We start from the raw sequence: 21,268 nt of genomic DNA, 5'->3' as shown, positions 1-21,268 counted from the left end.
CACATCATTACTGCTACACGGCGCTCGTATCTGACAGTGTCGTTTAAGGATTCACTGGTCTGGCACTCAACAGGGCAATTTCAGTCTTTTCACATGAATGGGAAAGTGAGTGGATATGGCTGGGTGATTGTACTCCTGAAACCGAGCTTTGAGTCTTCCTGGCTCACTCGAGGAAAGGATTCCTGACAGTAAAATCTGCAAAGTGAAGGCTAATCATTTTCTTTCTAATCTTTGTCAACATCCAAATCAGCATCACTGCGGTAAAAACACTGTTTTACCAGAATACATAAGAGCACAATGATATTAAGGTCTCGTACAGTATGTGCTGCCTTTTGATCTTCCAAGTTCTTTTGTGGTGACGTGCACTTGAGATAAACCTAAAACTTGTTACAACTTTCAAACCCACAACTTAGAGGATATGCAGGGACGGGGGAAGGGAAATGAAAACATCAGACGAGCCAGATTTAGCAAAAAACATGTTTAATCTCTCCTTGATGCGTGTCTATTTACACGTAATAAATCTGCAAAATAGGAAAGAGCAGGATATTTACACGGGCGTGAAACAGCCAAAACCTGTCACAGCAGCTTCAAGTCTGAAACTCTTAAAAAGGTATCAGAATTCATAAAGTATTAAAACTCTTTAAGGTATTTTTTTTTTCTCTTTCTACCTCTCTCCTCTTTAATCTTTATGTGAAGGTATTTTACGTCCCATGCTTCTTCTCTGAAATGTACTTTAATCAAAGTGAACTCAGCAGGTGAGGAAGCTGGAGAGTTGGAACTCGAGCGATGAGAAAACTGTGAGTGTTGCTGTTGGAGGGGGGGGGAGGGTGATCAAAAAAGGCAGATGAGGGGGAAGTATTAAGGTTGTGCGGTGGTGATTCTCTTTATGGGTCTGAGGAGGTGTCATGTTGGAGGGTGCAACCCATAAGTACATCTCATATATACTTAAGAATAGATTTAGAGATGTCTTTCAGAAATTACATAACATGGCATGGGTTACTGGAAACATTTTTTTTTCTATTTGCAGTTGACAACTTAAACATTTTGGGAAATAGACTTATTTGCTTTTTTTTTTTTTTTTTTTAAACTAAAGGTTAGGTAAGAAGATCAACCACTTTCATGCCTGTATGCCTAATATGAAACTGGAGCCAAGAGATGATTAGCTTAGCTTAGCATGAAGACTGGAAGCAGGGGGAAAGAAGTCTCTAAAATTCACTAATTAAAATGTTATATCTTATTTGTTTAATGCTAAGCTAAGCGAAGCTAACTACTTCCTGGCTCCAGCTTCATACTTAAGGAACAGACTCCCTGCCGGCTGTCGTTTATTATCATGTAACTCTCAGAAAGAACAAGAATAAGTGTATTTCCCAAAATATCGAACGATTCGTTTGAGTTCAACTTTTTGGGAAATTTAGTGCTTCGTGTCTATGTGTAGTACGGAGGTGGAGTCAGGACGTGGTTAGCCTAGCTTAGCATCAAAAATGGAAGGTGAAAAGGCAAAGTGAAAAATCACCCATCAATAATTCTAAAGCTGACTTAATGACTGATTGTACATGACAACTGATACTAAAAGAAAATGAGTGAAGCAAAGTGGGAAAATAAACCTACCAACAATTGTAAAGCTGATTTATAGACACAATGGATGTTTTTTAACCCATACAATAATGAAAATGAATCACAATTTATGATTTTGCAGGGAGTTGTATATGAGCTTTTTCTTTATAGCCACTGTGTGCAGCATCCAGTACTTCTAGCATGTTATTCTCCCTTAAACTACAATTTGTTGTTTTTACATTTCTGTTCATTTACAGGTTAAATAAATGAGAAACAAACTTAGTCTGCTCAGTCAGGTGATGGAAGGTGTATTTTTTCAGGTTGGCTCTTACCTTTTAAATGCAAAGCTAATCCTGACTCCAGCTCTGCTCTTAACACACAGACATGAGATTGGTATCAGTCCTCTCAGATCTAATATTTCACAAAAGATTCAAAATACATCTGAAATTATGTTGTCAAAATGCATATTGACATATATTTCTTTGTCCGATTTTTGACACCGACCTTGAATCCTACTCTTGAAATATCTTTGAAAAATAAATCATTTTCAGTCTGGGAAGAGGCTGACAAGGCACAGTAAACAGTTCTGCGTCGGTCAATCGCCGAGAGAATCTCTCCCTCCACCTCCTTTCTTCTCTCGCTCCACCCTCCTCCTCCCTCCTGCATCCTTGTCTTCCTCTATGTGGAAAAGCTGAACGCCACAGATGCAACGGAATGGAAAATGAAGCGGTACCATGGCCTTCAAAGCACTTCCTCTGCCTTGCCCAAGTCTTTTCATCTTTTACCCCAACAAGTGGTGAAGCAGAGAACAAGAAGCAAAACTGGGAAACAAAAGCATCAGAGACTAAGTGGGCCTCATCTCACCATCTTGCTCAACTTTTTCTTTTCACACTCTAAATAGTGATCCTAGCAGTTTCGAGCTAAGCCTCATTACTTTTTTCACATGTCTAATATCATCTTTACAAATCTTCACCACAAGAACAATTGAGCAAGTCAATAGCAGACATCAATGCAGTGGTCCACATCCTCATTCAAATTGAACAGTCTGTTAATGAGTGCCTGTACATGAAAGTAACATTGCCTCAATTTTTTTCCATTCATCAAGCATAAAGACAAACACTAAATACCTTCAATGAGGGGATATGTAAAGGACAATAACCAAATCATTTTGTGGAAGAACTGAAAGGCGGATGCGTCAAAGATAATCTCTTGTCACGGAGTTGTTCTCCAGATGTGGATGAATAAAGCTTTGGTCAGCCGCCCTGTATGTTGTTTTACCCTGTGTAGATCAGTGGTTCAAGTATTGAAACACATACAGTACGTTTCATTCTATCCAGACACATATTCATGCTGTCAGATGGAAACACTGTGTCTTAGTATGAACTGCAACCTAATATCTCAAACTAGAATGTACACTGGATTTTCAAAGGTTTCATAAAACATCCTCAATCTATCAAGGATGATGTATCGTTTATTCTTTAACAAAGGTGGACGAAAGGGTTTTCACTTGACAGCAGCCATATATGTTTGGCTTTGTGGCATGAGGTTTGGTACAGGTCTGGTTATTATATTTAAAACATTGTTAACATCCTGACAATGTAAAAGGACAAAGATGGAGGTGGCCGTTTGAAAAAAAAAAAAAAAATTGTTAAAGTTTGTGTGTTACCAAGTCTGAATTTGTCATCATGTGTTTTTCCATACAGTGACATACAGTGATATAACAACTTGTCGTCCCAGCTGTACGGAATATAGTTATATTGTTCATTTCTATGCAGGTATAAGCTGGAAAATGTCATTCAGATCACTTAATCTTAATTTTTAAGCTAGCATGTTAGCTAGGTAATCATCTCATCTGCAGTAGCTAGCATGATGTGGCTACTAGCTAGCAGTGCCTACACTGTAACATGTTACACTGTAACATGAAATGATAATTCAGGTAATTTCATTCTCATTCTTATCAAAACTTCCTAACCAATTTTTTAGTAACTCAGACTGAAGGGACTGCTGCTCACAGAAACAAATGAAAGTAGCTAAGGCATAAGTTAACAGCCAATTCAAGTGACTGAAACGCATCGATCACGCCAACAACAATCACACTTTCATTACACAGTTACACAGCGATAACTCAACAATTATCACTTGAATGTGCCATCAGAGAACCTGAAATTCTTTGTGCCAGCTAGTTTAAAATTACCATCTACTCCAATATGAGCCAAAATAAGGCCGTGGATATTAATAAAACAGGATAGCGGCAGGTCCCATTGCAAACGGATGTATTGGAAAGTATGTTTGGAAGTTTCCCTTTGCTCTGCTTGATCATTCTGATGAGCTGCAGTCTCTGCAATCACAATGATCCATCACCAAGATGGAAAAATCAAAGAATTTAAGACCTAGTTTTCTTTTTTCAACCTAAAGCTCAAACTGTCTTAGTATAGGGTCTTGGGAAAGAGAAATGATAACTTACAGGGTATAATAACCTACAGTTTGAAAGAGATCTGTCAGGCATTTCATGACAGCCCTGGGTTGTAAGTTTCCTGATGCAACTGTAGAGCTTGTATTGTATGCCATTTGAACTGGAGTGAAACAGAGGACTCCAGTGTCAGATGGTGTTAGAGGCCTTTCCACTTTGCCACAGGGAAAAAAAATCTTAGGGAAGCACTGTTGAAAAGAAAGAAACATAAAATGATTTTGAGGCATTGGCAAGTCGTGTTGTTCAAGAGATGCATTTGATGCATTTAAACCTACTTTCTGACCGCATTTTTCTCATTTGTTATCAAAAGAAATAGATCCGTTGAACTGATTGGTGTGATCTGGTTGTTGATGTGTCTGGTCTGGTGGTCATCCTTTCATCACAAGCTCTTACAGGATGGATGGCCACATTTACATTAACCTGGTTTGTTTAACATTTCTCAATCTTTTTTTTTTTTTTTTCTAGCCTTTATAACCAGCCTTGTACAATCGCAAGAGAAAGGAATGCCTTGTTTATGAACGCATGTTTTTTTAAAGCACTGCAAGTAAATGTTGAGCAGCACATATTTTTTTACCCCCATAAAACCACAGAACGAAAAAAAAGAGAAAGGCCTTCAACTGGTACAAAAACACTCACATAATTCAAGCTACATTTCATTATCTTTTCATAATATCACGTTTACATTTCAAAAATGAAACCACTGTCTTCACTGCAGACTGGAAAAAAAAGCCAAAAATTAGACAATACTGATCACCTGCTTCTGCACACCAAAACTGGCCTTCATGTTGGATGACACACCTTATAAAATGTTTCAGACAAGAGGGAAAGTCTAGAAAACAAGATCAAGAAGTCGTAGAGCACGGTGTGCCAGGATTAGACTTAAATGGCTGCCTAGTGCCTCTATAGTAGTCTGCTATCACAGCATGAGGCTGGCCTTCAAAGTAATGAGTTCTGTCTCAACTAAATTGGTGAGCTGACCAGGCCTCGATGTATTTGGTTTCTCTAAAACAAACACAAAAGCGCTGTAGGTCAGTTGGCTCACAGGCGACTTTCAGACATCATGTGTCCTGTCTTTAGAGCCAAACATGTAAGCACATGACTGGCCCCTACACCTCACGAAATATAGAAAGTGTCTGTAATATATATATATTTTTTGCCATTTACCTATTTTTATACTCTCACTTTCAGTCACTAAGCATGACAACATTTTCATCATAGCACATTTCATCTAACGAAAAGAAGTCTCTTTGCACTAAACAACATTCAAAGTAAAACATGGCACAGGACGACTTTTTCCTTGTGTTTTCATAGTTTTTCTTCTTCGAAATATCAAATCCTCTTCTCAAACGGATCTTTTGTACATTACAATGGAAAACATTTTTTTCAACTTTTCATTTGTTTTAAAAAGAAAAGGTTTGTATTTATATATCTATCTATATATATATATTCATATATCATCTTCTCTCTTTTGATTTAGCTTTTGTTGTGCAAATTCAGCAGTAACACAAGTGGCACAGCACTGGGGAGAGTAGGCAGTTGGGAGGGGGGGGGGGTGGACTCAAATGCAATAACAAATCAAAAGCAGAGTTATGGAACTGAAAAAGAGCTTGTTTGTAAGTGTTGGAGGAAGAGTGTCCCCGACAAAAGTCCTTCCTCCTTGTTGCGCTGCAGTGGCAGCATCCACTCTGCTGAAGTGTCTTTTAGCAACAAACTAAATTCCCACGAGCACCGTGGCTGCTGCTCAGTAGCTGTCCCTGACCTCTGACCTCCCTGTGGAGGACGGCAACACAAAAGAGAAATTCCTTACAAGGATCAAGTATCGCAGTAATATATCCTGGATTTCTGTTGGCTCACAGTCTGAACCGTAGCCTTGGCTGTGGAAAGCTTCTGGCTGCAGGCTCGTACCTTTGCTTCAGCTCTGTGTCCAGCTAGAGGAGTTTTTCACCACTGTGCATGTACCGGTCCTGATTGCCGCCAAAGTACCCAACTGCTGCTCCTGTCTGACTCTAGATGTGATAGATGTGATGAGGGCCCTGATGAAAATAAACGCTCTCCTGAGCTGAGGTCCATAACGGCTGAGGCTGAAGGTGCGCTTGATTTGGTCGTTCTGGGTTGGCAGCACAGAAAGAAAAAAAAAAAAAAAAAAAAAAAAAGCCAACCCAGCCGGGGGCCTCAGTTCCAAACTCTGCTGTCTCTCCAGTGTGCTGCTGCTGCTGGGTGCTTGTGTCCTTGCAGTCCTTTCCGCTGCTGTTTGTTGTTGTTTGTGAGGGTGATGACGACAGACTTCAAATGTCGAGGGTCAAAATGTCACGGCCGGCAAAGGTTGTCAGGGAAGGCGTGTTGGTTGGCCAGTTCTCCGCTAGCCGAGGCGTGTGATGGGCTGGTCCTCAGCTAGCCAAGGCCATGGTGTCGATGACCTGCTCCAGCTTGCCACGTAGCCGCTGCCGGCGTGACTGCTCGTCCTTCTGTAGCGCTGACAGGATCTGGACACAAATATGGAGGAAGAATACACTACGTCATCATCACACCATCACTTATTTCAGTCTTACTGCGCACAGAGAAGCCCATTGGGTCTTTCTAATGTTCTCTTTAACCCTGACCATGTTGAAAGAGTGTCCTAATGCAAATTTCAGGTTCCCTGTTAGTGATTACATTTTAAACTGATGCTGGCAACATGGACAGGGTTGGCGGGGCAGGTGTGAGGCCAGTGGGATGTCCGTAATGTCATGTTAATGGCCGCTCTGAGTGCGTATAGGAGTGTGTGTGTTGGTGTCTTAATGAACATGAACAAGGGAGGGAGGAGCTGGTACAGTGTGTGCTTTTGTCTATATGGTACATGGTTCTCTGTTCTCTTAATGTTGTGTGTGCATTAGCATGTCCATATGAGCATGTACACCACTGTGTACATTTATGTGTGTGTGTGTGTGTGTATATGTGTGTGCACATGTAAGGTCAGGAAGTGTTAGAGGCGATGGGGACCGTGCAGCTGCATACATCTGGATAATAGGCTGTAATGAAGGGGAGCAGTTGCTTTGAATGGAGCCAGCTGCAATCAGCCAGCATGACTACTGTAATACTGCTGGTATGGAGGGAGAGGAGGAGGAGGAAGGGGAGGGAAAGAGGCTGAGATGACTTATCTTTCACCACATAAAAGCACGATAAAGTTGGGGGAAAAGCAGAGGTTGATGAGGACATATGGCTGTCCATCAGGAGCCGGAAGAGGAGGAGGAGGGCGGGATATGAACCGTGGTGACTTGTGGGAGTGAAAAGCAAAAGGATAGAGAGGAAGAAGGATAATAGGATGTAGAGAAGGAGGGATAAGGAGATGAAAGATTAAAAAGCTAGAGGGACATTTCTTTCATTTCAGCTGTGTTTTAATGGGTTAGAGTATGATACATAGTACAGGTGTAAGTCTTCATTATCTGTCCACTTATAAAAAGGACATTTAGCATGTAGGTTTCTCTTTCCCTCTCTTACACACACACATAGAATATACTGTATAAGTTCAGTAAAAGCAATAAAACACACAGAATTCACTAGTCACTACAAATGGACTCTAACTTTAACTCTTCCATACGCTTTACTTGGATACACATCAGCTGTGAGTCACTCAGTTTGACCACTCCACAGATGAAACAAATCACGTAAATTTAACGAAGCTCCATTAGCTTCATAATGTGTGAAGCTCATGCCTTAATGTGCATCCTAATGGTGATAATACCCTCCAGTCTGTACGGATGTGGACAGGTTATCATTGTAATTGAATTAAAATGACCTCATGGTATTAGTCAAGACAAGTAAAGGAGGGCATGACACAGCACACCCTGCTAGCGAGTAATTCTACTCCAAATCCAGTGGAACCTCACCTCGTCTTTGTATTTGATGATGTAGGAGTAGATCTCGTGCAGTGCAGACATGCTGTTGAACTGGCTGAGGTGCAGGCGGGACTGCTCTGCTAGGTAGGCACTCATGTCCTGATCACTGATGGCTGGCATACGGGAGATATCAGAGTAATACCTAGAAGAGAGAGGACAAGCAGAGTTTTACATATAACTCCATTTGTATTCCATACACAGCTCCACCTAAATATTCTGAAAGTGAACAGTGGTAACTGGTGACCAGTTTTCTCACTGGGGGATTGATACGGTTCACATTTCCATGTTTTCATATCTTGCTCAAGGACACTTTGACTGGATAAATGGACGTTCAGTAACATTAATACCCCAAACAAATGGAGAGGAGTGGGCTGTATGTGATTCAACAGCATCTACTGTATGAGTTTAAGTTTTTCTGCATGGAAACTAAGGAACAGTATGAACGTTATTAGGTCAGAAAAGGGGGGGGTTGTGAATTTTAGAGAGTAGCCTGAATATTTAGGGGGAGTAGGGGAGGGTCTTTTGATTTTTCCTCATCCGGGATTTATATTTTATTTGAATTCTTCCCTTTATGTCTGGCTGGAAGTTTTCAATACAGTTTCAATGAGTTGTTAGAGGTGATTGAGTTTCGGGGATATAAGAACCACGTTGATGGAAATTTCTGAGCCTTAATAATGTCAAAACATTGATTGTGCCGAACGAACACAGAAACCCCATTTTCCTTTATTTTATGACTGATTGTTTTGCTGATTGTAATCGTTCTGTATCAGCCAGCAAGACATGAATGTGTTTTGTGGTATAATTCTGATTGATATTAAGTTGTGATATCACATTTTAGGAAAGAAAACAGTCCTCCACAGAGTCACGTGCTCTGTTCCTGTTTACATACAAGCAATGACGCAGCTGTAAAAAGATGAACTGGGATACTTTTATAGGAGAAAAAGTCAAACATTTGATGATTTTGAACAAAGATCTCAAGATATAAGGAGTATAAGAGAGAAGTAATGGGAGCGCTGCTGGTGTCCCCCAAACCACCAGTGCTCATGGAAGGGAATAATACTGAAGAAGAGGGGAAAAATTATGACCAAAAAATGGCATAAAAAATCCAGGTCCAGGCACTCAAGGTAGGTTTAATAAAATAAAAGGTCTTTATTTCAGTGGGTTAGAGTCATTAAAAAACACACCAACATGTGTCTGCTTGTGCCTTCTTCAGGGTGAATGATGTCTCTGTGTTCTGGTTATGATTTTGAGATTACAGGGTATGAATTTTTACACGAAATATAAGAAATATAAGATTCAGTCCACTCCCCATCCCAGTAATTCTCATACAGTCCCCAATGATGACTGATTGTTGACTTGTAATTACTGTGGCAGAGCAACGCCGACCTTCACATTATCGACTCAGTGTTGTTGGCTGCATCCGAGGAGCAAAAAGTCCAGTCAAAGTGAGTTAGGTAGAAAACACACTGAGTGAACAATACAGTATATTAAGAATATATCCAAGTATTGAATTGTACCTGAACCTGTTTGCAGAATCCATATCTCAACTGTCTCAAGGTTTACTGCAGCAGGGCAGGCTGGGGTTGAGTGCAGGTTAGGAGGCAATGGAAACAAGGTTTAACTGCACCCAATTAACCCTTACCTATAAATCCTCATCTCATATAAACTCCCTGCAAGTCTGAAGTGTGTGTTACTGTAGCATTTAAGTATGTTGCTCGATATAAAGAAATGGACCTTGTACCAGAATAAGTCTGCTGTTCTGTTTTAGCTCCAGTGTGCTGCAGCAGCATGGGGACGTTGGGCATGTTGTTTAAATAACATAATTATTACCAGCGGTTGATGTTCTCTGTCCTCTCAACATGACATTTAGGCATTTTTGGGTATAAGAAAAGTGCTTAACATTGTCATGCCAAAGCAAGAGTCTGGGAAGAAGCAGCTTAGAAAAGCTACTTAAAGACTGTTGGAGTCTTCTCCAAAAGCGGAAACAATGATTGTGGCAAGCGTCGGTGGTGCATAACTTATCTTGATAGTTAAACATTCTGGCGCTGAATAAAAGATGAAGGGTGAACCAGAGGACGTTTTCAGTGAGCCTCAATTTAATGAGTGGTGCTACAGTAGCTACAAATCCTTCTTTCACTCGTGTGCTTTCTTTCTTTACAGGTAAAAATCAAAGAGAATTGGACTTTTATATACTGTATTGTACTGTTTATATTAATAAGCCTGGAGCAAGATGTTGATTTGAAGAGAATCCAGTAATTACTAGATTGTTTTGCATTAATTTCATCAATCTGCTGATTGTTCTCTGACCTCAAGTTACCTGCTTGCTTTTTAACAGAAAATACCAGATAAAGATCAACCTTCCTCTGCCTGTAATGTTATAATTTTGTAGTTAAATACTGTAATTACCTTTGATCTTACCACTTCACCTCATTTTTCTTGCAGTTCTGACCTTTCCGGCTTCCAACAGCTCATAAGGAACATTTTCATTTAGTATTCAGAACTGTGCATAAATTGGTGAAGTATTCTAATTTAGAGAAGGTGATTTTAATGTCGGTTTAATGTCTGGCTTCAACTTTGACTCACCTCTCTACCCAGTTCTTGTAGTTGGGGATGTCTTTAGCGTAGAGGAGTTTATTCGAAGGTGAATCTTTTCCTAGTTTGTGTTCTGATGTCGAACAGGAGTCCATGAAGGTCTGGGCCACCACAGACAGACAGGCATCCGTGATACTGTTCTTATGGATGTCAAATACAAACTGAGGATTCTTGATCACGTTCACCCAGAACCGTAGAGGAAGACTGGAGGAGGTGAGAGAAAATACAGAATACCGTTTTTCTACAGCAACATGAAATAACACGTAATTAACTGACAATATTCTGTGTAACCATTCACTTTGTCTTATATTCCATCATCTTAATTTGTTGAAATGATTGAGTCCTTTGCTTCAGTTTCTTAATTTACTATTGTTCATATCACACTACTTTATTTTCAATTCTGATTAGTGCATTGAAGCTTTTTTCACTGATGGTTTTTATTGTCTTTGTTTTGATAGTGCTCAGTTGGTGTCATGTCCCTGAAGGATGTAGCAGCTGACTGGTAGAAAATGTAGTTGGTCGGAACTTTATAAAAGGTGCCTAGTGCTGTGCAAATATAGCAAAACCTGTTAATGAAATACATGTAAATAAAGGATGTATGGGAAAACAATAATGCCATACCAGTCTCAGGATGTTATCATATCCTACACAGCAACATTTGTAATTTGCTACGCATTTTTGCAGACCTGAATTTATTGATTGAATGATTTTGGCATGCAGTGTTGTTCACAAACATATTTACTTTACAGATCTTTGTCGGAACGCTCTATAACATCATACAATTTACACTACATTCTGTATAATAATATAATTATTTTTATAAGTATATTATATACTTATTAGTGATTACCAAGCCCTCAGGAACTGCAGGTCACATGATGTCATTTTGCAAAATTACAAAAGAAACAAGTGTAATACTAGGAAGGAAATTTCAAAATCTACTCTTTGAATGATCACAATTTGAACTGTTAGGTTCATTTTACATTGAGCCACCAAGAACTTTAAAAATCACCATATTCAAATCAACATATTATTCTTTTGTGCGGGCAGACAGCCAGGCTAAGCCAGGCTCCAATGTCAATGTCATCTTGCCTGAGAGTGAAGAAGCCTGAAAATCTCTAGTTGGGGGACCATCTTTCATTAGACTGAATGAGTGCCATCTTTTGAATTCCAAAAATATTTGCTGTACTTCTGTGAGAGTCACATTTTCAGTAGCAACAGGTGAAAAGAGAGGAACTCCGTCTCACTTACCAGTTGCTCTTCCAGGTATGCCGTACGTCGTAGTCTGTGATGGAGTGCTTGTCAGCCTGCTCGTCAAGGAAGTCGAACATGTACTTGATGGCCAGTGGCAGCGCGCTGCCTCTGTGGGCTGTGCTGAAGATGGTCTCAAACAGGTCATCCACAAACTTCTGTAACGTACCCTGAAGAGGACAGGAAGAAAAAGAGGATAAGAGTTAACAAGGCATAAAAACAGCATGAATACACTATATTACATGTTACACCATAAACGTGTTTACCTGTGGTAATAGTTCTCCATGCATATATTATTCATGGCCTTATGGTTTAAGATATAGAAATGTGAGTTTGAATCTAGGTCTTACAAGCAGTTTCAAATCTACCAGATAATTACAATAAAATGGAATTATCAGAGAGGAGGAAGAGAATAACAATGAACAGCTTCACAGTGTTGTGTGTGTAACATTTCCAGCCACTTGTATCCACAGCACCTGAATGGGCTGTAAGTGTGTACATTTTTAGTATGAATGGCCCCGCTGGGAATCACAGTGATAACTCTGGCGCTGTGACTGCCTCGCTCTGCCCACTGAGCTCCGCAGAATCACAAACAGAAACTCCAGCCCTTGGATTTGGATGGTGCTTTCCTCCAATGACAACGCTTCATTGTAATTACATCAAATGTAGCTAAATGAATTTCCCTAACAACACATTTGTTTCCCCGACTTCTCCATCTGGCAGAATCTATTAACGAGGAAATGTTTGGGGATCGTATTTACTGTAGTCAACCATTGCGAAATGGAACAGGAATGAATTCTGTCCGCCCGGGATGCCCGGGCAGGCCGACACAGCAAGACAGTCATGGAGAGACAAAGACAAGATGAGGTCCTCAATTGCATTTACCTCTCTGTTTTTTCATCATGCATGTCCAAATCTTCAATCCCTCACCCAATTACCTGCCTCTTGACACCTCCAGTATCTGTCTCCCTGCACTCTGCACCACAAGCCCACCTTTTATTAATCTGTTTTTTTCTTATTACCAGTTGAAATTGAAAAGATGGGGAACTTGTAACTGCTGCCCGTTGCTTTATTTCCCTCCTCCTCTTATAATTAGGAAAGAGACGCTGAACTGAGAGACACTGAAGGAGAGAAGGAAAAGAGACAGCTTGACTGGTTCATGCTCTGGAACGTTTCTGGATGGAAGCGAAATTATCGGTCTGTTTATCCTTGTGTGTGTGTGTGTGTGTGTGTGTGTGTGTATACTATGGATCCTTTCTCATGTTCCCTGTACAAAAGTTAATACATTTGATTTAATACATTTAATACTCCTCAAACACATGCAGTCTCTGAATTATTACTTTTCCAACTTGAAAAAGGCGAGGTGGATCACTGTCTTAAAGAGCAAACAATGTTGAAAAGATTCCATTAGAGGTGAGTTTTAAAGTCTCCCCAGTGGTTGTAAATGCTGTTAGAGAGGTTTTTCCATCCTGCCAGGAATCAACTTTTAAAACACTGGCATGAAGTTTACTCCTCTGTGTCTTACTTTTGTAGCTAGCAGCCTGGTCAGGTAGATCTCGGAGACCATCTTGCTGCCTCGGTCGCCCTCCCTCTGGTCTGAATGGTCGTGGTTCTTCACCAGATGCCACAGTTTGGTTCCACTCTCCAGGTCAGGGGTGATCATGGGCGTTCGGGATCGTAGGCTGTCTGGACTACTGGCTGTCCTCAACATGCTCTCTATGTCCAGAAACAACAAGACAGAATCATTTGATACAGTGAATGAAAAAAGGCTCATTTCTCTTATTATCGTTTTTAGAGTTTCAGAAACCAACAAATGTCGCAGATGATTCTTCTCCTTCTCATATATTGTACTGTATAATTAAAAATCATGTAGATACTCAGGTAAGTTCAGTAATACTACAATAATCACACAAAAAACTGCATTTCTTTAATCTTTCTCTCCCTTTTACAGTCTATGACTCACACTCTCCCTCCCTCTTTCTCTATCATCTGTGTCTGTTTCAATATTCATGGTGTGAGTGTCAAAGTTGATTAGAGCGAAGCAAGGAGATGCGTATCTTTGGCTGTTGCATTTAGGAAAGAGAGGGGGGAAGGAAACAGGGAGGTGAGATGCACAGGGGGGGGGAGATGATGATCTGCTGAGTAGCTGTTGCTCCTGGGCAAGAAGGGATATTTATGTTTGTTGAAAGGAAGCAGGAGGAGGGGAGGAGAGGGTGTGAGGGAGATGACACGGAAGGGGGGTGGGAGGGCTAAATGGACAGAGAGACAAAAAAGGTCAGGAGAGGGGTGAAATGGAGAGTAATGGGAAAGCACAGGCTAGAAAAGTGAAAGAGTGGGGAGAGAGTGGGGTGGTGTCTAGTACTGTTGTTGCTTTTGCCAGTGGGGTGCTGAGTGGCTTTGATTCCAAAACCATCATGGTCACTGGTGACCAACATTTACCAAATGTTCATCAACACACACTCACACATATCCAAGCACACACCAATATGATCGCAATTAAACTAAATAGCAAAAATGAACACACATTTTTAAAATGTTCTTGCTGTGAAGCTAAATAGCTGCAGCCGTGGATTTTAGCAGTGTGAATTTAAGATGTGATTTCGGAAATGTGGTTCACTAAAACTAGTTTCTCTTCACTAATCCAGTACTCAGTTTGGCCACTGTTTGATAGTACATTAATTCCATTTTTTCTATTCTTAGCAGTAGCCAACTTCAAACTACAGAAGCCAATCTGAGGTATTTTGTGATAGATATGATTAAAATAAATGTCCACACTGTAAGGCAGAATGGTGAAAACAGTCACTATAAGACATGGGGCCTTATTTTAACGATCTAAAGCACATGGTCTGAAGCGCATGGCGCAAGTGCACTTAGGGCATGTCCAAATTCACTTTTGCTATTTTAACAGCGGCGCCAGGTGCATGGTTCAAAGGGGTTGTCTATAGTCTCCTAATTAATCATGTGTGTGTTTTGGGTGTAACATACAATAAACCAATCAGAGTATCATCTCCCATTCCCTTTAAGAGCCAGGTGCACTCGCACCTTGGTGGATTGCTATTATGACGGCGCATTTGCCAAGTAATAAGAAGGAACACTTCTCTGCAGAGGCAACGGATCTGCTCGTGTGCAAAGTGAAAGCGCACAATCCATAAAGAGCACACTGGCCCCTGCTGCTCCTGGACCCTCCCGTGGTCAGCCCCAGACCACCAGTTTAAGATCCTGTTCATTTATTTGTTGCAAATTTATCTTTGTTTGGTTTTTGAAAAAGTTTATTTTTTTAAATTACAGCTTCAGTTTCTTTAAAATCGTTTAGTTCAGTCATGGAGTAACAGGTCAAATCAGCAGGGTTTTAATTGCTGAAAGTATGGGAACCTGATCACTGTACTCTCAGAAATGTTAAAGAATATTTGTTAAATATTGTTCAAAAATTAAATCATTAATTTTAATCATGTTAAGGATCATTAACACAGTTATCAGGACTTGATCAGCTCTCCAAGATGCTGATCCTGCTGTTGGCAGCAGCTAGAAGCTGTCCAGATTTATTTCCTTCTTTAATTTAATAATTGTTTTCACCTCATTTATTTCCTCATATGTTCCTCATGTCATCATGTATTGACGCTGCAGGAAAGTTGATCTGTGTCTGATCTGTTGTTGTCTGTCTGTTTAAATACCTACATGTATTGCCGCGATTTGGTCAAATAATTAAACAATTTAATCCATCATTACTGTGATTTAGTTCATTCTAATAAATATTATGACTAAGCATTATGACATGTATTTTTTTTAAATATATTAATATACACAATAATAATCTTTCACATTGTAATCCTTTTATTTGTTACCTTTTGCATGTGATCTGATAATGTGCCCTTAAAATAACAGTGAAACATTGACTTGAGACCAGGTTTTTGTTGGTCAATAGCACAATCGCTCTCTGCTGCCTCAAGATAGCAACGCGCCAACAATGCACCTGAGCACACCTTACTTTTAGAGCGACACGCCCATGGGCGCACTGATGGGCGCAAGTGCCATTGCTATTTTAACAACGTGGGCGCTGGACGGGAAAATGACAACTGCGTCGGTCTTAAAATAGCAAAGAGACTTGCGCTGCGCGTAGCGCTGCTCTGCGCCGGGCGTAAGATAGGGCCCATGATCTCATTATCCTAACCTCTCTGTTGAGTCAAACAGTTGTGAAAATAAAATATGATGCACCTCTTAAAAAAAGCACAGCTCTCACTCTCCTGCTATTTTCAGGTATCACGATTGCCATCAGAATCTGCTCTCAAAGCAGAAAAACTGCTACAAAATATGATTCACTTTCTAACCAAACAGCAGAGCAATAGCTTGCATGCATGAGGGTTAAATCCCACTTAGTATCAGAAAAGGGTCCAGTTTTTTACTACAGAGTAATTTATCTTCTAAATAGTTTAATTTTCCACTGAAGTATACCATATTGAAGCAGAGCCTCTGTCTATTGCTGACTGCCAGGTGTCCTCTCTCCTTCTCTCTTTCACTCTGTCAGCTAGGGATCGAGGTGTCGACTTTAATGCCCGTCATTTACGGACTGCTTGGAAATAGCCGTGAAATAGCCTTGGCCTGGGCTGATAGCATTGGATAAAAAGGATTGCCATTCACAGAGAGGGGGCAAAGAAAAAAAAGACATAAGAATGGAGCCCAATCATGGCCACGATAAACAAAGAAAAAGAGAATGAAAGAGAGAGTGAGGGAGGGGGAGGGTAGGCAGGGAGAGATGGGAATCATTGACAGAATGATTTAAATAGGATCAAGTCAGGAGGAGAATGGGTACCGTACCGTATCTGCTGAGGCTCTTGGTAAATGTGGAGGAGTTGGAGATGTTATAGGCAGAGTTCTGCTTTGGCACTAGGGCGATCACTGAGCCATCTGTTACCTGCACATAGAATACCCATTGTATCTTAACAGTCAACTCTTTCAAGCGTATCTTTATGTATTGTGTGTCCCTGTGCCCGTTTTTGTGCTGGTGTACCTGATAGTGAGCCAGTGTGTTGAGTCTTTTCCAGTCGTTGTCAATCTTAGTTGTGACATCTTCATCCTGCAGAATGATCCTGGCCATCCGACCTTGACGCCATTCTTCAGAAAGCGGGAACAAAGGTTTAGAGTAATGGACAAAACATTAATATGCTGTCTGTGTGTGTGCATGTGTCATTTGGAGTGAGGTCACATAATCATTTCAGTTGTTTCTAAATGCTAATCATCTTCTTTCATCTTTCATGAACCAAGTGGCATTGTCTTCTCCACATGAGCTCGGGTTACTGTACAACTATCAAAATATGAAATGTGTGTGTGACTTGCCACTTTTCTTTATCAGTGTATGTGTTACATACATTTGTTTCTCAATTTACTTGTCCACTTTTTCGAGTTAGTAAACTATAAATGCAGTCAGTTAATGCTGCTGTAATTAATATATTTTAAAGTCAATTAATCCAACTCCAACTCCAACTCTGTTATCTCAGGGCACTTTTCACATAGAGCAGGTCTAAACCGTACTCTTTAATTTGCAGAGACCCAACATTCCCCCATGAGCAAGCACTTGGCGACAGCGGCAAGGAAAAACTCCCCTTTAATGGGAAGAAACCTCGAGCAGAACCGGGCTCTAGGTGGCGGCCATCTGCCTTGACCGGTTGGGTTGAGAGAGAAAAAGAGAGGGAGATCAAATTAGCAATGATCAGATGACTATGTGTAATGAGAAAGGTGTCGTTTTCAGTGACGAACCCACGAAGAATTATCACCCGACTCTGCAGCTCACCTCAGCTCTACAGAACATTTTAGCGTCTTTCAGCTCATTGTTTTGGTATTACAGTCCACAACTTTACCATTTCAATTCACACTCATACCTTTCAACCCTGATTCCATCAGCAGAGCTAAAAGCAGGGTCAATATTGGATTCATTTAGGTGGCCGGAGACTTGACGCTAAATGAATGCTAATGTTACTCTGTATCTACTGGATGTGTAAATGGGCGACTGCTTGCTAACTTGTTTGCCATAGCAACTTTATAACATGGTAATATTTCAGTTTGTGTTAACAGCTTGTTGTGCTGCTGTCAAGAAGCCCAAAAAATAATTACAGCTGGTTTAAATACATCAATATCAATTGACTCTGGTCCCAGTCCATAGTATTCATTACAGCTGCAGTAATTTGCCTTTTCCCGCAGAAAATCAAATAATTCTTTCATCTACAACTAATAAAAAGTGTGAAAATCTGAGTGACATTGTCCTGTACTCCATGACCCAAAAGTACAAGACAATGTCAGGTTCATTTGGATGGGTAATGTCCCCCTGACAAGACATAGATAAACAAATTAACTCTCAGCACTGAGGAGAGTTTTAATTTACAAAGAGAACTAAGTGTTGAAGACAGAGCTACCTCCTGCCTTCCAGTCAGACACATCCTCTATCCTGTCACTCTCTGTTACTTCTGCATCATCTGCAAATGTTAAAACTGCAGTGCATTGAGCTCTCTTGGCCACTGTAAGTATATCAGTGCACATGTCTTATACATATGTCTTACCCAGGTCCATATCAGAAGCCTTGGGCCTCTGCGAATAAGGGCTGCCCTTGTACACAGCATCGAGCAGCTTCTCTTTGACCTGAGTGATGGTGTCACAGTTCAGACACTTGACCGTCACCTCCGAGGCGTTCTCGTTCTCTGGGTTCACACAGTGCAACGTCTGGCAGAAAAACAGGTGTAAACAGAGGAGAACGGAAACAGACAAAATAAAGTGAGGCTTAAAGCAGAGACACTACAAGAACGTTTCCAATTAATGAAATGTTTGGATGATTGTTTAGGTGCATTTGAATGTACCTGACAGCATTTTCACACCTAGTTTGTTTGCAGCAGCTATTTTAAAACATTTTCCTAGTCAGTTCAGGTTATTTGGGAATATAATCACTCAGCATTTGCACTTGGGTGCAAACCAAAACAACCGTAGTAGATCCTCCTGACAAGTAGGTGCATCCAAAGGATGAAGGGCTTTGTTTGGAGAGAGAATGAGATTAATTCTGGGCATCAGTTGGGCCGGTTCATGGCCAGATCACATTCTCACTCCAACCAAAACTGAAACTCCATGTTTACCCTGGCAGAAAGTCCATCCACAGCAGATTCCTCACCAATTAAGAAAATGGTGGCACCCACATTCCTACTGCTGATTAGTTAGTTTGCTTTAAAGTTTTCAGCATTGTCAAAAGTGACTAAAGCTCCATAACTCATGGAATGATTCAGACCAAAGCGGACAGAAAAGAGCCTCAAGACACTGTAAGTTTACTGACCAGTGTTTTGTAGTCAATCTGTTGCCTGATGAGCTTGTCCTCACTAAGCGAGTAGCGGGCTTCTCCTGTGATGGCATCTATGGGTCCCTTCTCCATCTGCTGCTTGATGGCACAGTACAGCATGAACAGAGGCTCACCAGCACACTCCTAACCGGGGAGAAGACACAGAGAGAAAGAGAGTGCTGTAATAAAAACCATACAAAATATTATAACTACCCAGCAAAATCACATATGCATGATTCCAGAGACTTTGATAAAGCAGTGATTTCCAATCAAAACATTACATGATGCCTTTTTATGTTTTACGTAAAGCGCTTTGAATTGCCTTGTTGTTGAAATGCGCTATGCAAATGACTTTGCCTTGTTTAAACAATCATGAAAATCTAATCTCATCAAAGGTGAAAAGACTGACATAGTCACTGATTTGAAATATCTTGGTGTGACATTGGATCCAAATTTGAACTTTGAGAAACATGTTTAAAAAAAAAAAGTTTAATTAGAAGGGACTGCAGATGAAGATTAGCTTAAAGCTAAATCTGGTGCATCATTTATGTTAAAAACTGTACACTGTCCTGATAAATAAATACAATTTCAATACATTTTTTCAGTTCTCTCTCCTCATTTACATCTCCGAGCTTATGTGACCAGACACAGATGTTATAAATATGTTTCTCACTCTCCCCTCCGTCAAAGACACTTGCCAATCAATATGGCGTCATTAGCCATCACTTGAGCCCAAGGAAAACACTCCCGCCTGAAGTAGCAGCAGTTTAGAGGGGAGAGAGGGGACACATCACGGCCAATACTCGCTCTGATGAGAGCTTAATGATCGACCATGCTGTGCATAGGGAGATACTTCAGACTGTGTGTGTGACTGCTGGAGATGCATGAGGTCCTGATGAGAACAGAGGAAAGTACTAATTTATCTGTCTCACCTTCAAGCACTCTTAGCAACTCGATTCTTCTTTCTAACAGGCGGATTCCTCCTTTCCTCTCTCCCTGTAATACCCTTCCTCAACCCCTCAACTGTGAAATAACAGTTAAGGGGCCCCTTCTTTTTTCTTCATCTCTCTCTCTAACAATCATACATACAGTATGTCCTATTGATTCTGTAAATGATGCAAAGACATTGGGTTTTATGAGCTTTAACAGGTTAAGGGAGTATATTATACAGGCAGACTCTGGGGTAGTAGTTACTGGTTTTGGTTGGATGATATTGGCCCAGTTTAATGCAATACTGATTCTGAAAAAAAGTGTACTTCAAAATACTCAACATTACAATTACTGATATTTAACCACAACAGGTCCTTCGATATGGAAACAAGACAGTGTATAACATTTGTATGATATCATAGTTACCTGGTGGCTGTTATTGTAATGTTCTGTTCAAAGATTTAAAATAATATTATACTTTTCTAAGCCCTTAGCATGCTTCTCCTACCTTTCGGGACAGAACATTTGTCTAAGTCAGTAGTTCCCAACCTGGGGGTTGGGACCCTCCAGTGGGTCACCAGATAAGTCTGAGGTGTGGCCAGACAATTAACAGAATATTATTAATTTCTTAAGACATATGATTCTGCTTTTGGGTGTAATGTATGTAATGTGACTTTTCATCTAGCGCCATTATCAGGTCAAAATTTCAATTTGTCCAATAGTTTGGTATATGAGCAAATACCTGCAGCTCTACTAAACATCATCACGTTAGCATTGTGAGCATTTTAGCATTCTGACTTTAGTATTTAGCTAAAAACACCACTGTGTCTAAGTACAGCTTCACAGAAGCACCAGCACAGCTGTAGACTTCTTGTTACTTGTTACAATCTTGTTACATTTTAAAGCCTCTACAATGTTTTAAATGACACAATCTGAGAGGGAAAAATCACTTTTACCAGCCAGCGACATTCACAAGTAGAAGTTGCTTCATTTTACAAGCCAAAAAGGTGCCAATGATCTAGTGAGTCACAATATCTGAAAGTATCATATATATTCTGTATCGGCATGTTTAAACTCTTCATTGGAGTTATATGATGTTATGGACTGCTTGTTTTTATGGCTGCATCATTGTGTCAAATGTCAATATTTTAGATGTCTCCTGCACCATTTTAAACATACTTCCACAAAATTCAGACATGTGTGGTATCTCACCATCTCATTCAACACAAACCTTCCTGCTACCAGTGTCTCTTCCATTGTTTACTCTAATTTCAACCTTTTCCTTTC

The 21,268-nt window shown here is 40.3% G+C and overlaps 1 protein-coding gene across 4 annotated transcripts in view; it reads right to left on the bottom strand.

The window, feature by feature from the left end:
• Positions 1 to 463: 463 nt before the first annotated feature.
• LOC137184084 (plexin-A1-like) overlaps positions 464 to 21,268 on the bottom strand; it is a 264,898-nt gene continuing 244,093 nt past the window's right edge. For 3 of the 4 annotated variants that reach the window (XM_067591425.1, XM_067591428.1, XM_067591426.1), the window contains 9 exons: positions 19,049 to 19,195; positions 18,291 to 18,450; positions 16,748 to 16,851; positions 16,555 to 16,651; positions 13,268 to 13,458; positions 11,743 to 11,912; positions 10,483 to 10,695; positions 7,891 to 8,041; positions 464 to 6,507 (listed from right to left, as the gene is read on the bottom strand). In XM_067591425.1, coding sequence (XP_067447526.1) covers positions 6,412 to 6,507; positions 7,891 to 8,041; positions 10,483 to 10,695; positions 11,743 to 11,912; positions 13,268 to 13,458; positions 16,555 to 16,651; positions 16,748 to 16,851; positions 18,291 to 18,450; positions 19,049 to 19,195 — 1,329 coding nt within the window. In that variant the 3' untranslated portion in view covers positions 464 to 6,411. Of the gene's footprint in view, positions 6,508 to 7,890; positions 8,042 to 10,482; positions 10,696 to 11,742; positions 11,913 to 13,267; positions 13,459 to 16,197; positions 16,344 to 16,554; positions 16,652 to 16,747; positions 16,852 to 18,290; positions 18,451 to 19,048; positions 19,196 to 21,268 lie in introns of those variants that run through there. The other variant, XM_067591429.1, reaches the window with a different exon arrangement.

The sequence above is a fragment of the Thunnus thynnus genome, chromosome 6, assembly GCF_963924715.1.
Source record: "Thunnus thynnus chromosome 6, fThuThy2.1, whole genome shotgun sequence".
In the NCBI taxonomy this organism is placed as follows: Eukaryota; Metazoa; Chordata; class Actinopteri; order Scombriformes; family Scombridae; genus Thunnus; species Thunnus thynnus.
Note: the sequence above shows the minus strand (reverse complement) of the source record. Positions and strands in the feature narration are given on the sequence as shown.